This window comes from Episyrphus balteatus, chromosome 2 (assembly GCF_945859705.1).
Source record: "Episyrphus balteatus chromosome 2, idEpiBalt1.1, whole genome shotgun sequence".
NCBI classification, from domain to species: domain Eukaryota; kingdom Metazoa; phylum Arthropoda; class Insecta; order Diptera; family Syrphidae; genus Episyrphus; species Episyrphus balteatus.
In genome coordinates, this window is record NC_079135.1 from 27,813,571 (window position 1) to 27,832,849 (window position 19,279).

The window sequence follows — 19,279 nt, forward strand, 5'->3', positions numbered from 1 at the left end:
AATTAATAGAATAAACATTTGAAAAGTTAAAAATAAAATTTGTCGGCGATAAACCTTTTTTTAAGTCATTTTTTTTTTCTAAATAGATAACAGTAAAATCTCTCTTGACCTCCAAACGATACCAATAATACCAAAGCATACCGTAAAATTTCTTGTATCGAAAAAAAATATATAGTTTTTTATGTATAAAAAAATTTTCAAATACTTTCCAAAAAATTGGCATGTACATAGAAATGAAATGTTAATCGACATAATAAAAAAAAAAATTTGAACTTAATTCATTGATAAGTTAAAAAAAAAATTATTTTTCAAAAAAATAAAAAAAAAATCTTGAATTTGTATGCTTGAATTGTATGAATTTGATGCTTTACATAACGTTATTTTTAAAATTTCCGATATGTCAAAGCAAATAAGGTGCCATATTTTTTTCATACTAGCTTCCAGTACCTACTCAATTTTTGTTAAATGACCACGAACTAGCATTACGTTATATGTATTTAACGTTTTTACAGAAAAGTGTTAAAATGCAAAAATTAGTTAAATATACCAGAAATAAAGTTAAATACACCAGCAGTAAAGTTAACACTGCGCCATTTTTCTCTGAAGTTTAAAAAGTTATCCAACTTAAGCTAAAATTGCAAACCCGTTCAAATTTGATTAAGAGAATTTCGATTTAAAGGATCATACATTTTGTGAAATATGAAGTGTCATTCCATGAGAGAGAGCTTTCAATCAGAGATATATATATATAGCTGAGGTGCGTTCTTTTTCTAACAATAGTTAACTATTGTTAACTATTGTTAACATTTGTCGTTCCTAAACTACAAAATAGTTACGATTTGTAACTATTTGACAGATGAACATCGTTCCTAAACTCGTTTTCAAGTGTCAAATAGTTACAAATCGTAACTATTTCCAACTCACCTCTATGATATGAGTTGAACACTCATGAGATTGTTGATGTGTCAAAGTGGATGTTTTGTTTACAAAACCAACTTAAGGATTTTTTTCTTTTGGAAATAAGCGGAATAAAATGAAAATAAAAACAGAGTTTTGCAATTTTATGATGCAAGACAATTTATTTTGACTAAAAAAACATTATTTTTGTTATAATTATGCAAATAAAAATATTTTCAAAACTATTTTTTTTTGTGTTTGACAGTTTAACAATATCTAACAATAAATCGTTCCTAAATGATTTGTAAAAAACCCAACAATTTCTAACAATGACACATTAACAATATTTTTTGACATAACAACGATAGTTGACTATTGTTAGAAAAAGAACGCACCTCTGGTAGTTATCTCCAACGAGAGATTTTACTGTATGTGCAATGTTATCGTTCTCTTGTCAGTAAAGACACTTGCTACTCGATATGGGAATATAATAAAAAAAAACAAAACGATAACACGTTTGGCCTTTATTACGGTTTGTTATTATTGCAACAGTTGACGTTTGTTGACGTTACATATTGACATTCTTAATTTGGATTAGCGATGATTTCATAATCGAATCGTTATCACTTTTATTTGATTTTATTTTCTACTTTAATGGGAAAAAAACAGACTTGAATTACGTGATGTATGTAGGTACTAACTTCAAATTGGAAAAAAAAATCAGACATCATCGATTGAATGTTAATTTATTCAGCAATTCAGCTTAAACAAAAAAAACTATAATTATTGTGATCGTTTGCTAAATGTCTGAAAAATGATATTCTATAAAAGATGATTCACCACAATATTTAAGTTTGTTGTTCATTCACCAAATGGAAGACATTCAAACATTCCTAGTGATCGCGTACGCTTTGAAGTTTGTCATTACTTTTGCATGTTTACATTTTGTTTATGCTTTGGTTTAGCTATGGTCATCACGTGAAGGTTTTTCGAAACGAACTTTAGCGGAACGGTCAATTAAAACGAAATGAAAACATTAACAAAAACAAATTTGTTTTCATTTATATAATGGTATATACAAACGTATGTCTTTTTTTTTTATTCGTTTTATTATGCTTGCGTTAAAGCTGATGTAACAGGAGAAATGTGTCATTTTGAGGTGATGTCATAGCATAACTTCAACTTTGTTCTTTTTTTTTCGTTTGTTCAATTCGAGCCTAAACAGGATGTTGGCGCCTCTCTTTGCTGTACACATTTTATTGTCATTGGAATTTGAATAACCAAATGAAAATGAAATATGAGATCGGTGTTATTATGTAAGTTTGACAGTTGGTTGTTTTTATTTTGTGTGTAGACTTTAATGATCAAGAATTGGACTTTGTGGTGTGTTTAATATGTAGGTAAGCGGTTGTATTGTTTGAAATGAAATCGACGCTATGAAATTTGAGTTCTTTTTGCTTTTGCTTTTTATGTTGTTTTTTGATTTTGACATAAAGAATTCGTAATTTTTTAGGTCAGTGGTGAATACATCACAAACATTTAAAAGAAAGCATATTTGATGAACTTCCATCCCAGAATATTGAATGAAAGATTATCTTTTTGCTCTTGTATACAAACACCTCTATAGTCCCCGTGTAGCTACGTATTTCCAGTCAACAATTTTTCGAATAACGTTTTTTTTCTTTGTTGTAATCACGTGGATCTTATTTCACCGGAAAGCCCTTCTAACACGATTACAACGACAGTCGCTTTTGGAAAAATCGTCTGATGTAAAAGCCAATTTTCAGGGTGGTTTATACATTTGGAACAAAGGGGGCTTCGGGACCATCAACGGATGCCAGAGCCCAAAAAGAAAATTAAAAAAAAAAATTATGTTTTTTTTTACCTAAATGCATACATAGGTGTGTTCACTGTGAACTCCTACTGTAAACAAAACTTGTTTCAAAACTTTGGTCCGCAGATATCTGCAAATCTGTCTCCGAATGAAAGAAAATAAAAAGGTTTAGATGCAAATAACTCAGAAAGCAGAAATCCAAGAAACTTTAAGTTTTCAGTTATGAATAGAGCTCAAAGAGACCTTTCTTTTGATGTTTCACTTGATGGATTTGGTGGACATTTTTGAAAAAGCATTTTTTTTTTTGACAAGGGGTACCCCTTGGATTTTTTTAGAAAATATGAAAAAAATAAATTTGTAATTTTTTTACCTGAATGTATAGGCCAGTTGTTTGTGAAATCATATCTTTAATCCAAAACCAATTTAGAGACTTTGATCAAAAGATATCGGCTGCGGAATGTAAGAAAACGAAAAAAAAGAATAGGTATCTGGTTGGAAATATCTCAGTTTGTTTTGACGTCTCACTTGATTAAGAGACAAAATCGTACCCAGGCGGGAGAGGGGGAGGTCGGTTGCTCCCAAAATATAAGTTAGCAGTTTTAGTTTTTATATGTGTCCTAAAATCGAGTTTAAAAGTTTGAAAACTTTAGTTTTGAGCTTCATATGGTTTTCGGGGGGGAGGGGGGGGGTGGTTAAATTACGTGCGAGTATTCCATTCTTAACGTTAAAAGGCTCTGTCATTTTTTCTAAATCTGAACACCTCATCTTTGGCAATGCGATTAGTAAAACTCAAGAAATGAGCTGTTTAAGCCGTTATTTTTTGGAGACTTTTGTGTTCAGTTTTTTGTTTGTTTATTTATTTGAACTATTGAAATTCGCGATATGTTGAAACATCTTATATCTTGACTTTGACGCACGTAAGGTTGCTTCTACAATATGTTGGTTACAACAACGATTAAGAGCTCATTTAAAAGATGATTAAAAGTGATTCAATTCATTTTTGAAGAATTGCCCAAACAAACCAAAAGCTCGTCAGATATTTGAAAAAATGTCCTTTTGTTCTCACCTTGCGACACAAATCTGCACTGACCAACTATAGAATTGAATTTAATTAACTCATTCGTTTGTACATCATTTTTTAGATAATTTCATTGTGAATAAGTCTATCCTTGGTCATTCTTAATTAAAATGAGTAAAAATGCAGCCATCAAATAACAGCATTAAGTACCAACCAAGGATACCAAAAGCGGGTGCTCCCGACATCCTATCATCCCAACAAATTGACTTTTATGATAAGAACATACATAGGTACACCCAAGAAAAGAAATTTGTTCCGCCAAAAATGCGATTTGATTTACTAATTTTCCCGGGCTACTGACAACTTATTTAAAAATAAATGTTGAGCTGATTTCGCAACCCCGCTTACGTATCAATCCTCGTCGTTTTAATAGAATTGCATTTCTATGAAAGACATGAAACTACCCCTCTATTTATTTCATTATTTTTCAATATTCTAAGCAAAATCAATGCCATTTTAATTATCTTGTGTTCAATGAATACATTTTTTTTTAACAAAACCACAACAAAACAAAAACCATGTCCATAAGACTTTTTCTTCTCTCCATTACAATCAGTTTTCTTTTGATGCCATTCCCTGAAAATATTTTCAAACCAAAGCAAAGGCTATTTAACAGTAACAGTTAGTATCAGATTAAAATGTTTTTGTTCCTTTGTGATTTTGATTTACAAATAGACTCTCTCGATGACCTTTGAAAAAAAAATTTGTGTAACTGATTTCATGTTAGGTTGACACCAATCATGGCATTAGTGTATACGGTTCGAATATATAGAAAAAGTAGAATAAACTGAAATACAAGGTCGTTGTTAGTGCCGGTAAAATATCGCGGCGGCAATTGACGACATCGACGACTGGGACTGGGACTTGGGCTTGTTGCACGATACAGACCTAGTTTCTTTCTTTCACGTGAGCATTGAGCAGTGAGATGTAGGGTAGGAATTAAGTTTGCAATATTTAACAAGTATACTCTTTCTCTGAATCAATAGAATTAAGCATTCGTACATTACAATTGCGGTCACAAAGTGTCATTCACTTAGTTATAGGAGTGGAGAGGACTATAAAAAAGAATAACACTTTTGAAATAATGTTCATATAAATAAATGAACGAAGAACAAATTCAGTTATCAAAGAATGGAATCATATAAAGCTTGAATGCTTTTAATTTACTTTGTCTCTGAAGTGTCTAGTGGGTTTCTGAGGATTTACATCCAAAGATTTAAACCGCTGTGAAGTGCACATTTTATTTTTGTTTAATTTTTGAAGTGAAATGGTTATCTAATGTATAATGTTACTTCATAGTTGCTGAGGGTTTTAAGAAAGATGTTCAAGCTTTTTTTTATTTAAAAAAAAATTAACACGTTTTCCATAAATTTCCAATCTGTAACTAACACGACTGTTCTAATATTCGTTCGAATTTGAAAACGAAAAAGAAAATTGCATCAGTACGGATTGAAAACGGTTGTTCTGATTTCTATTTGACTTTTTTGTTGGAAAACATTGGGTAGCAAATTGCTACCCGGATTGAAAACGGCAAAAAATTTTGGGATTGTAGATCCGTTCTTTTTTCGAAACGTCTTGGAATCCGCGAAATGTGCTCGAATACGGAATTCGGAGCAGCTAAAATTCGAAAACGGGAGAAAAAAATTCGAATGGAAATTAGAACAGCCCTGTAAATGTCAAATTCATCAAAGTAGATATTTTGACGTTTAAAAGGGCGATATATAACAATTTACTTAAAAGCGGTTGACGTCAGAGCTGGAATTAAAGATAAATGTTAGAAAGTTCTTTTTTGTTTTTGTTAACATTTATAATTTGTTATAATTTCAAAAAACATCGTGGAGATCGTTTGTGTCACTACTGGAAGTTTAGTTCATTTTTTCGCCACCCATGGCGCATTTGAAATTCGCCAGTCTACAATAAAAAGGTAGCTTTTTGGGACTTGGGAAATAGCTTTCCACGCCATCTACCACTTGAAACGTAACCCAACTTTCAATGTAGTTTCCATTCCTATTCATTTGGAGCTTGAAAAGCACTTCTAGTACTTCGCCAGCGATTTTTAGTGGAACCACTGATCTCTATAAAACATTGTATAGTGAATTCTTATTAAAATGTTGACTCCAATTAATGCACTATTATAATCAATTCATATCTTTTTTCCATTGAGAAAAGTGAGATAAAATACTCCGCAGGTACAAATCTCACTACATTATCTTTTGTGTTATTTGTCTCTGGCAAAAGAGATCAGTGACTCTGTCTTTTCTGTTTATATAGAAAAAGATGGACAGTTTTAAAAGTACCAATAAAAGTAAGGAGTCAAGAAAACTGTTATAATTTGTATGAAATCCATTATCCAGTGTATTACAGAGATCAGTGAGTGAAACGCACTTCTATGAAATCAATGCAAAAGCCACGTTCTTTTGGAGGTACCAGACTACTCATGAGAAAATGACTAGTATATCTAATCTAGTACAACAATCAACATTCATGATAATGATCTTATGCTCGAGTAAATAGGAATTTCTAAGCTGTTGTACTGTTGGAAAGCGGCTAAAAGATCTATTAGTAAATGTACTAGAGTATCTGCACGTGAGTAGTTTACCACCTCCAAACGAACGGGGCAAGTATTATAAAAACCAAAACTGACATGTCAAATCAAATATCTTTTGAAAATCATTCTTGCAATTTAAATATTCACAATGTAAGACCGGTCAATACATTTTTTTAAATTATGCTTCTTTTTTGGCTTTTGAGTGAAAATTTAATTTTTGACAAAAAATGCCAAAATGACATTCACCTATTACAAATAACCCAGCAAATTATTATGGGGTGAACCGTGCACCTACTAAATTTTAAAGGGCATGTTCACATGAGTACGAACAAAATTTTGATAAAAGTGAAATTCTGTGAATGAGAAGTACATAACTTAATTTTTGCGTAAACGTAAAAAAAGTGACAACTTACGCTTCACAATATGGAGATTTATTATATCCTTTGTATGTTTTCATATTTAATGTCATTCCACATTCCGTACATTTGAAGCAGGTTTTGTGCCATGTCTGAAAAAAAAAAATAATAAATTTAATTAATCCTTTGTTAAATTAACTATTATTGAAATAAGTCTATTTTTTCTTTTAAAATTCATCATAACCTAAAGAGCACAATATTGCGGTAATAGAAAAAATATTCACTTGTTCGACATTATAAACTTTATAATAATAGGATAACAATATTATAAACGACTCTCTCGTAAGTATCAATTAGCTTCAATTTATCTAGTTTAGCTTTCTCTATAGCTAGACATAAAATACAACAACAACAACAGGGAGATTCAAAGATTTCCTGTATTCCATTTTACCTCGCATACTAATCCACATAATAAGCGTGGAAAGTAGGCAACAGTTTCCTGCCAATTGTTGAATGAAAAAAAAATATAAAATAAAATAAAATGAAAAGAAAAAGAAACAAGCAATAATCACATTCATCATTATTTTGCTCATTGGAGATTGCTAATGAATTTATCAATAAAATAGCTTTTTGTTTCACCAAGAAGTTAAATTTGTACAATTTTGTATATTCATCAGCACGGTTTCTCTTATTCAAAGTAAAAGTTTTTTTTTTAAATTTGACATTTGAACTACCGACATCTATTGTGAGAAATAATATTTCTCATTATACTAACTATAACGGTAATATTTAACATCATTTGACAATGACCATAAAATGCGTTAAAAAGTCGTGTGCGTGCGATGCTATAAGTGAACATGGTGCATATACATTGTCTTTGACATTATTTTTTTTTTTTATTCTGTCATTTTTCAACTTTTCTACCACACAGTAGATATGGTGTTTTCACTTTCACACGTCACCGTCATCAACACCGTGTCGCTGTCGTCGTCGTTATTATTTGCAAACGAATAACCAATACAAAAGAAAAATATACCATTTCCATTCGCACACACATTTATATCCACCAGAATATGGTATATACACGTTGTTGTTACTGATGTAACCAGTTCCGTAGTAAAATATGGTTGACGTCTTCTTTGGCAAGAAGTCGCGTAATGGTAATGGCTGTAACAAGAAGTGCAAAAGCGAAGGAGGTGTTTTGTTACATGACACTTAGGTGTGTATTTCCTTTTAGCCCAATGTAGACAATATACCAATGGAATGCGATGATGAATTGCGAAGCACTGCAACTATGAAGTCGACATTTTTATTCCCAAGAATGTGTGTGATGTATTCATGTTAGGAGACGAAAAGAGGTACAAATTGGGGGTATGGTATCTACCTATATTATTATATGAGGCAATAATGTATTCTTTGTCTTGCCAAATTGTCAAGTGATAAGGTACCTACTTCAAAAAATTCAACTACAATGACATTTTTGAAGCAAGGTTTATGCAAATATCTGAATATAGATTTTTTTATTAAACTTTGAATAATTAAGAGGTTGTACAATTTTGCATCAGTTGAAGTTAAATAATTTATAGTTAAAATGAGCGTTCAGATTGTTGAGAACACAGATGAAGCGTTCAAATTAAATGATGAAAGTAGCAGCGGCATAGTAGTACCTAAGTTCGAATACGATTGCGATTTATCAGTTTCGTCTGCGATTTATCAGCATCGGCTACGATTTACTAGTTTCGTAAGCGATTCATCAGTTTTTGCTGAAATTTACTAAAATCGGCTGCGATTTACTTGTTTCGTATGAGATTTTCTAGCTTTGCTTATAATTTAATAGCATCGGCCGCGATTTTCCAGTTTCAGCTGCAATTTATCAGTTTTAGTTTCAATTTACCAAATTCGGTTGCGATTTACTAGTTTCGGCAACGATTAACCAGATTCGGCTGGGTTTCGCTTCAATTTTTTTAAGCTACGATTTACCAGATTCAGAAGCGATTTTCAATTTTAAACTGTGATTTATCTGTTTCGGCTGCGATTTACTAGTTTCGTATGAGATTTTATAGTTCCAGCTGCAATTTAGCAGCATCAATATCGCCAGCGATTTATTAGTTCCGGCTACGATTTTCCAGTTTTAGCTATGATGTATCAGTTTCGGCTAGGATTTATCAGAATAAGCTGCGATTTATAAGTTTCGATTGGATTTTACCAGTTTCGATTGCGATTTAGCAATTCCAGCTCTGATTTATTAGCTTCGTCGTGCCTCGATTTAATATTTTCTTCTGTTCTTCTGCAATTAACTAGTTTCGACTGTTATTAAGCCACTACGGCAGCAATTTATCAGTTTTGACTGCGACTCAAATTTTGGTTGCGATTGCCCACTTTGAACACCGATTTATCAAATTCTTCTGCGATTTAATATTTTCGGTTGTGAGTCACCGCTTGTTTTGAAAACTATTATACCGTACCTCTGGAAGTTTTTGAAAAAATGTTTAAGTCTAAAGTTTAAATAGTTTATACTTAAGCCTATTGAATAATTTAATTAATTTTAATTTCGTAAATAAAAACCCATTTATCTATTAAGAGAAATTATTATTTGATAAACAAAAAAAAGGAAGAACAGAGATCAATTTTACTTAAAATAAACAACTACATGATAATTCACTTAAATTTTTGTTTTTTTTTTTTTTAATTAAGTCCTCATTAGAGAGCTTCATATACGTAACGTATCTAAGAGTGGATAGTAAAACCAACAAGTCAAGCATAGTAAATGACGTTTGTGTATGACTCTAGTCATATATATTTTTAAGCCTAATAGGCTAGCTGACTGATGAAACCCAACAATGGCAGACATTATATGCGGTTGAGTTTCTATTCTAATATAAATACTGACTGATGCTGTTGCTTTTTGTTTTATTTTGTGCACATTTATATAGATTATTATGGTTCTGTATGAAGCTGATGCTGGTATAAGCAAACGATGCATTATTTTGCATACAATTACTGCGGTAGACGTTACTCTTCCATTTATACACAAGATTTAACTAACGTTCATTTCGATTTAGCATTTGCAATTATTGTTATTATTATTTTTATTTTTGTATGTGGTTATAGTGCGGTAGCGCAGCGATGATATTGATGATAATTCTGATCTTTCTCAGGCTTTGGATAGATAAACATATGTGTGGAGGCGGTATATTGTTTGGTTATACGATGGAGTTCAACACAGTACTACATGCAAATGATGTAATTTGTTTTTTTTTTTTTATAATTAGAAACAGTTACTATAGGTAGAACGATTATAAAGATTTGTTAAGGAAGTTCATCATTTTTCATGAGAATTACAAAGCCTGACATAATGGATAAAAATAGAGGTTTGTTCAAGTTGTGGGTTTTTTTTAAATTTCAAACAATGAAGTTAATATAAGAATTTTTTATTTCTAATATTTTTTGATGTATAATATTGTATCAGTTAATATTTGACATTTGTTTCATTTATAATAAGTTAACACATCTTGGGACAAGCAAACTCAGACAACTCCATTTGAGTCCCATTTCAACTTTGATCTAAAAAATGTGCTCGAAGAAACTCAACTCAACATTCGATATATCCCGCTGGAAGTTTCTCAGATCGGACTATAAAGAAAAGTGAATTTCTACTTTTTACGAAATTATCTAGTTTTGACATTCAACTTAAGTTCGATCAGCTCGAAGAAACTCAACTCAACATTCGATGTATCCCGCTGGAAGTTTTTCAGATCGGACCATAATAGAATAAATTATATCATCTCAATTGACGATTGGAGCACATACTACTAGCGCCGTAGTTTTAACTTTTGAACTAATTTAAACAGGATGGGTGTTTACTAGACTGATTCAAAAAAAAATTTTTTTTATTTTGTTCAATGCATTGTTGAAAATATTGTTGGAAATGACGACAAAAAAATACTGTAAAAGTTTCAGCCCTTAATGTTAACATTTAGTACCGCCGCATCGCAATTTTCTATTTCCCATACGATTTGTATGGGAAAGATTGTGTATTTGTGTTTAGAATTTTGTATCTTTTTAATGGTTCATCAAAAAGGCTAAATTTAATCATTTTCTTGTATAAAATTGAACGCTCTACAAGATTGCATTTATGAAATTAAAAAAAAACGGACGCGAAAAATTAATTAAAATAATTTTTAGTTGAAAAAATGAATAATTCGAATTTATTGAAGAAATCTAATATGATAGTTTTAGGGGTTTGAGAGTTATATAAAAGGATCTGTGAAACCAAAACACAACATAGAATTAAAAAATATTCGAAAATTTTGCCAAATTTTTTGAAAAAACATAACAATTTCGTCAAAAAATCGGAAAAAAATGAGAAAAAATTACTTTTTATATTTTAAAGTTGAATAACTTCGAAACGCGGGGGTAAATCAAAAAAATTAATAGGAGCTTTTTTGTAGAGCGGACAATTTTATAAAAGAAAATGATTTTGTCAAGCCTTTTGGATGAACCATTAAAAAGATACAAAATTCTAAACACAAATACACAATCTTTCCCATACAAATCGTATGGGAAATAGAAAATTGCGATGCGGCGGTACTAAATGTTAACATTAAGGGCTGAAACTTTTACAGTATTTTTTTGTCGTCATTTCCAACAATATTTTCAACAATGCTTTGAACAAAAGAAAAAAAAAATTTTTTTGAATCAGTCTAGTGTTTACATTTTGTATTTCTAAAAATGGCGTCCATGTCAAAAGTCCTAACAAAAACAAAGTAAAATGTCAGATGCTAGCTCCTTCCGTCCTGTTAATTTTAGTTTTTGTTTTGACCATCGGTAGCGCATTTCAACTTTACCAATCGCCAATTCTATTGTAGTGCGACCTGAAATACTTCCAACGGGATACATCCAATGTTGAGTTTCTTCGAGCTTAGTCGAGTTGAGTTGTTCGAGATGACTTGTCCCGAGATGAGTTAACTGAATTTCTACTTCGACGTAAATTGTCGTTAAAAAAAATTAAAGAAAGAAAAATAAATATTTTGTTCGTTGCGTTCTCAGCTTTTTCCCAATGTAGTAATTCATAAAAAAAAGGTTTGCTTATGAACTCAGTTTGCAAACACGTCTATAAGAAAGGCAAAAGGTATAGGTTTGTTTGTTGTGAGTGCTAGGGCGCTCTAGGTCGGTCCGAACTCTTCATGAATCGTTCTTTGCAGCTCTTTTTTGAACCAGAGTTATTTGCTCTGTGTTCGATGTTCGCTCGGAGCGCGCTGTGAAAGTACTCTGGACGTACTCTGTCATCAGCTGTTGTCATTTTAGAAAATAAATTTGTTTGGAGTGCAAAAATGATATCCGCACATTTTTCCATTTTTTAAATTCGATTATTTGAATTGTTCGAAGTTCCTTTTAAGCTATTGAGGCATGTTCACTGTTCACATTACAAAAATATATACACAAATGGCCACCGCACAGAGAATCAAAACCTGGCCGTTTTGACTGTCATTTGTTTCTAGTTCTAGTTTCCAGGACAAAAATTTAATAGCACGAAATTTTATTCAACTTTTATTTACCCAATTTAATTTTTGGAACAGCAGCGGATACAATTTTATATGTAAACTAAACAGTTCCGGAAATACGCTATTTGGCTCTTTGACATTTATTTAATTTAAAATAAGATTGTTCCATTTTGTTAACAATAAAATCTTTTTTTTAATGGACTATATCGCATTCAACAGTCGACAGTTACAATGAACAATTTTTGTTAAGAAAATGAAAGTTTTTGTTATAAAATATATCTATCTTCTGCGAATTTTATAAAACAATGCCTTCTACAGCTATTTTCATAACGAACCACAAAAGTTTGTTTTAATTCTTTTTTTTTTCATTATTTTATTTTTGCAAGAAGCTCGTAGATTGCGATCTATGTACATATATATCACCTTATGTTTACCTTTCACTTTGCTTCTGTAACTAAATAAATCGTCGGCAGCAAAAAACAACACACGTTAAGTGCGTAAGCTAATCTTGACGTTTTGTTCAAATTTACCCAATTGTAATAGAATAACGTAATTTAAAGTGATAGTTAAAAAAAAAATAAGACAATGAGATAATGAAATCTAAGATTATATGAGGTTCTTCCTGTGAGGGCTCCAATTCTCATCATCACATCACAGCACAAACGTGAATCGCGTTTCATGCTCGAGTTTACACCTGGGTTAGATCTTATGATAATTGCCCCACTATTTTAGTTTTGTTGCTAAGATCTTAAGAGTGATTTTTTTTTCTATACTATCTAGAGTACACTAACCTACATTGGTTATGAAATCACTTTATAATATCCGTTGGGAAAAAAACTTTTAAATTTTACTAACCATGGTCTTATTAGTTTAACGTTATTTGTGGTGTTGAGCTTAAAAAGTACATAAAGTATTTTATTTCTGTTAAAAGTCTACCCACTAATTAGTATGAAAGTAAACAGACAGATCTAGGAGTTTCAAACAATAAAATTACTAAACATATCTGCACGAAAGATAAAACCAACACGAAAGATAGGTGGCGTTATAACTTTTTGGCAGAAAATTTGAAATTCGGTATCGGAGCATATTAGGAATTGGTAAAGTTGAAATGCGCTACCGGTGGTTAGAATTGGAATTAAAGGTGAAGTAGTGTCAGATAAAAAAACGATAAGCGATAATTAATTTTTTTTTTTACTTTCTGAGGGTTTTTTTTTTTTTAAATAATTTTCTCATCGATAGATTTAAAACGATAATTTTAACACTCTCTCTCAAAATTGCCAATTCAAATGTAGATACATGTAATTATAAAAGCCAACAACTATGACATAACCTTGTTCGGCATAAAGTCTATTTTCCATAAATAGAAATTTACTAATTTTATTGCGAGTGTGTCAACTCTAACCAACTGCCGAATTAAAACCAATCAACAGGCCTATACAAAAATATATAGAGCATGAAATTAGTTTGCCAATAATCCATCCGCTTTTTTGCAATTTGATTACAAAATGAAGTATAAATCTATCTTTTGGGATTATAAAAAGAGAACAATATGTATATAACTATAATCTTTACTGGTCAAAGTGACAGCTATATAGGGGCTCAGCGCCATTGGAGCATATTCAAAAAAGAAAAAAAAAAAAGAAAGAAAAATCTATCTTGTCGTTTAAACTTTGTTCCTCTACATTATTTAGGGTATGAAGTAGAAAAAGATCGCGAGTGATTGTTAGCAAAAAAAAAACCTTTGAAGTTGGAAAGGTATAGAATTATTATGGATAATTATTTAGTGAAGTCACATCGAAAGGGGACTTTTATTTTTTCTCAGATGAGGTCATTGAACTATCATAGTTTAGTTTGTGTTAGGAAATGGATGTGAAAATATAGTTATCACTTCTTCTTTATTTATTCTACGATTTTATGATCTCGCCGTCGCACAGAGGAGTATTCGACCATAAAATCCGGTCATAAATGAAAAAACAAAATCGCATTCGACCCGTTATTTTTTGCTTTTCCTTTTCGCATTCCTCAATACCCATTCTAACTAAAACTGGTTTCAAATAATAACTGTTGACCCCCTTATCCCCCAAGATCTTAGTCTAAATCTAGTCGATTTTATAAGCTCACGCTTATATTTTGTTTTCTAATTACACTGTGATAGTTTTTAGAACTTTTTTTTTGCAACAGAGCGGAGACACATCGATTCTAGTTAATTCGAGTATGCTGAATTCAGTAGTGGCAACCGTTTTGAAAGTTTGGCTCAAGTTTTCGAGAAATTTCGAAAATAAAATCTAAGGTCGGGACTATTAAAATACTGATAATTTCGAATAATTAAGTTTTTTAAACAGTTTTTAGTTTAGAGAAAAGCTATTCCTGTATATAGCTATATGTTTAACACTATTCCAACCTAGATTGTCGCTTACAAACATTTTATAAACAAAAACTTCACTTTTTCATGTTTTTTTTTATTTTGTTGACTTTCAAAGCCTTTAATATGGAGGCAAGTTGAGTTTAACATTGATTTGGGATATTTTATATTATTTAAATAGCATATCATTCCAAAAATGAATAAAATACTGCAAACCTGAAAAAGTTCACTAGTGAAAATTAGTCTATTAAGCTACGGAAATGTATTAAATAACACTGGTAAGCAAAATTAAACTTTTTTTTTGCCACAAGAACCAAAATATACTTTTCTGAAGGTGAAAGGGGTGCTGAACTCGAATCCGAAGCCATACATATTTATTTGGCTTCCTTTTTTTAAATATTACAGTTATAAAAGGGAAAAAACGTTATTTTGACTGATCTTATCCCGACATGATGCAAGTATATAAGAACGTTTTTTGTTTTTCCAAAAACTGTTTAATTCATTAATTTATTTTCTGATATATCTTAAGCTTAAGCTGAAAATCCAAAAACTATCTTAATTTAATCTTAAGTTCAGGTTTTGATACATTTCCGTAGCTTAGTAGGCTGATTTTCACTAGTGAACTTTTTCAGATTTGCAGTATTTTATTCATTTTTGGAATGATATGCTATTTAAATAATATAAAATATCCTGAATCAATGTTAAACTCAAATTGCCTCCATATTAAAGGCTTTGAAAGTCAACAAAATAAAAAAAACATGAAAAAGTGAAGTTTTTGTTTATAAAATGTTTGTAAGCGACCGAAACATCAAAATCTAGGTTGGAATAGTGTTAAACATATAGCTATATACAGGAATAGCTTTTTTCTAAACTAAAAACTGCTTAAAAAAACTTAATTATTCGAAATTATCAGTATTTTAATAGTCCCGACCTAAGATTTTATTTTCGAAATATCTCGAAAACTTGAGCCAAACTTTCAAAACGGTTGCCACCACTGAATTCAGCATACTCGAATTAACTAGAATCGATGTGTCTCGCTTCTGTTGCAAAATCGAACTATCACAGTGTTATTAACACTGCAAGCTGTTTTTTTTTTTTACTGTGATTTGTGATAATTGTTAAAAATTTTTGATGCATGTTTAACTAACCCGAAATTTTTTTTCAGTGTAACTTTTTAATGCGTTATAAGTTATAAAATAATAATTTACGCCAATTCCAATAAAAAAAACATTAAAAATATTTTTGACCGGATTTTGAGGTCGAATACTCCTCTGTATGTCGGTCGATTCTATTGTTTAAATAAAAAAAAATATAGGTATTGAAGTATCGAAAAATATTAATAATCTGAGAAACAAGTAAAATAAAAAAAACTGTTCTGTAAATCTAATACATAAATCCAAAATTACTCATTTCTTTAAATTTAAAGTAACAACTAACAATAATAAATTAAAACTTTTAACCCAATCGATTGGGGATATGCGTATGTCAACGCTAGTCGTCACAATTTGACCAAATAGTTAATTAAAGATCTTAGCCCCAAACAGTTCTCAGAATTTTAAAATCGTTTTTTGTTTGTTTAAAAAAAATGGCGATTCAATTTGCCATCTGAAACTATTTGAATTTTATTTCAAATTTTGACCACCAAAAGCGCATTTCAACTTTACAAATCCCCGATTTTGACATTTGAGGCTATACTAGTAGCGCCGTAGTGGTCCAAAGTTGAACTGAGTTGCTAATGTGGAAGAAACTAGCGCCTCCGTGTCAGAATATCCGTTCTAACCTATGCAGTCTAGGAAAACAAACAAAACCAAAATCTCGGATGGCTTGACGTCTGTTGATATTTCTCACAACAACTCGGTACTTATTACTCAGTATACAAATTTTGACCACCGTTGCGCATTTCAACTTTACCATTCCTCCCAATGGCAGGATTGTGAAAATTTCAATTCTCATGAAATTAAGTTCCGCGTTGTTTTAAAAAATTGAAACCCAAATGACAACTAAATCAATTCGCCATTTGTTGTTGTTATATCAGTTGAGCTATTAATTCTTATATCAAATTGAAATGTTACCTAACAAAAGTGTTTAAAAATTCAGAGAACTAGGGGTCGCTGATGTCGGGATTTGAAGAAGATCTCTTACTATAATAGCCTTCGATGCCCAATTTTTATTCTGTTAAATTGCTTGCTTCCGAATGACAGAATTCAGAAAATCTAATTTCTGCATGAAAAAACAATGCCTTGATAGAAGTCCTGTTCCATTAAAAGTGGTAGACTTCTCATGAATAGAAAATGACCAGTATATCTAGTACAATAATTAACACATGATCTTCTGTTCGAGTAGATAGATTGTGTGGTTGATAGTACTAGATTTCTACTAATGAGTAGCAACCACCTCCAAAGCAACGCGGCCAGTGAATTCAATTCTAGAATTCCTTCTCATTCATTACTATTTCTACTTGTTTGAGTGTTCCCATTCATAAAATGTTCTTAAATTTTCCAAAATTATAAAAAAAATACTATTTAACTGTCATTATGACATGCTATTCTTGACAGCGACTTCAAAGAACTAGGTATGTTTCATGTTAAAGTTATCTCTTATTTTACCATGTGTTCTTATTTCATTTGCCAAAGAATTCCTGGTTTGTGTTACAAACAGTATCCAGGTTAATCTCCTTCTACCTTCAACTGGGCATCAGCTGTATAAAAGAAAGTTTCTTCCCATGAAAACTGAAAGCGGTGAAACCATATGACAAAAAATACTAAACAATGATTATACAGTCAAACGGTCACGCTTGAAAATTACGAAAGCAAGAAAACAATAACTACTCGTATCTGAAAAAGGTCAAGGTCTTTGCATTATACGTGATAATTTAATTCATTCCTATAAATAATGTTCACTTAAAATGGCAAAATTATTATTAATATTTTTCATGCGTACAACATGTCTCTGTTACCATATTAAGGTCTGTTTGCATGTTTTAAAGAAATATACAATTGTTTGAATAATAATAAAAAAATAAAAGTAGTAGAATATAGTTGCTGAACAGACTTAATGGAGTTATTAAATTGGAATTCCATCACTCTTATGACATTTAAGTCACAATTTACAATGCGAAGATGGCGATGGACGTGTGTATATGTTTTAACAAATCGATGACTAAGTTTCTGATGCAGATCGCACCAAACAAGGAGTCAAGAATGGCGAAAATATCGCATACAGAATTATGTTTTTTTTTGTTCTTTTTTTATTGAACTCCATTGCCATTAAAGGGGATCTGTTCCAAGTGTCAAGTAGCACTTGGCAGCCATGACACAGAAAAAATAAATCGCAAGGTATTGCATTTTAGCCAAACATTGACAGTTATGGTTGTCGGCAGAGTGATGGCGCGATGGCGGCAGGCAGCGATGGAGATATTCAACTGGAGAATAATGCTATCTATGTAGTTTTTGGCAATGTGCCGTTACTTCTGGTTCTGGTCGGATGATATAGTGATCTATGAATTTCTCGGAATGCTGATCCAGTGCGAATGGAAAAACAAACAATTGGCAGACGGGAAGTAACAGCTGCAGATTATTTTTTAAAAAAGATATCTGATGATGAAACGATTTTGTATAGAGTTGGGCATAAAATGTCTTCAAGTCAAAAGATTATTGTGATGGGAATGAGTTAGACAGAGTGTCACAAGATATGTATGATGTCTTGATGTATAATATGTGTGATTAATTACATGACTTAAGAATTTTAAACTCAAGGCAAAGCAATATAGTTGTACAATTATACCTATCGTTGCTGAGCGGGTTTTATATTTTTGTTTACTATGAGATTGTTTAACAAGCGTTGTGTGACCTTTACAAGAATAATGAAAGGCTTTACAAACAGTATTATTAAGATTAATAGCCTGTTCTTTAAATTCATTCTATATCCGACCCGGACTAATATCGGTGTAAATGTTTTTTTTTTTCAGTTTTGAGTTCCCTATCAATCAATAAGATGGATTTCATATCGTTTTTGCAGCAAACAGAACTATTTGTTTTTAAAACGATGGTATTACGGGTTTGACATCAAAACAGTTGATTTTCAAATTGGAATATAAAATTGAGGAATGAATTAATTCTAAAAACCGATGAAAAGTATTAAAATCTATTCGTTGAGGGCGTGACAAGTAAATGTTTTGGGTGTGACACATTATACATTTTGCTTTATGCTCCTTATGGTTGATTTCATAACGAAATATTGCGCTCAATTGACAACCTTCTTTTTGTTACGGGTGTGACAAATAAACGTTTTGGGTGTGACACATTATAATATTTTTTCTTTATGCTTCTTATGGTTAATTTCATAACACAATATTGGGTTCTATAAAAAAATCTCAATTCACAAACTTATATTCGTTACGGGTGTGCCAAGTAAATGTTTGGGGTGTGACACATTTTATATTTTTTTCTTTATGCTTCTTATGGTTAATTTCATAGCGAAAAATTGGACTCTATAACAAAATCTCAATTCACAACCTTCTTCACATCAATTTTATAAAACTTTTCCTTTTTTCAAACTCGAATTACTATCTCCCCATTGACAAATGGAAAATTAACTCCACAACAAAAGACATTAAGGTTAAATTAATTGAGAACATACGTTTCTTTCACCACGAACAGTGCCTTTGGGGTACTTTTGCTTTTAAACAACCATCATTCCAT

The 19,279-nt window shown here is 31.2% G+C and overlaps 1 protein-coding gene across 2 annotated transcripts in view; it reads right to left on the bottom strand.

The window, feature by feature from the left end:
* The window catches only part of LOC129911593 (LIM and SH3 domain protein Lasp), a 51,070-nt gene that overhangs the window by 6,781 nt on the left and 25,010 nt on the right, over positions 1–19,279 (bottom strand). For both annotated transcript variants that reach the window (XM_055989427.1, XM_055989429.1), the window contains exon 2: positions 6,771–6,865. In XM_055989427.1, the coding sequence (XP_055845402.1) occupies positions 6,771–6,865 (95 nt within the window). The remainder of the gene's footprint in view (positions 1–6,770; positions 6,866–19,279) is intronic.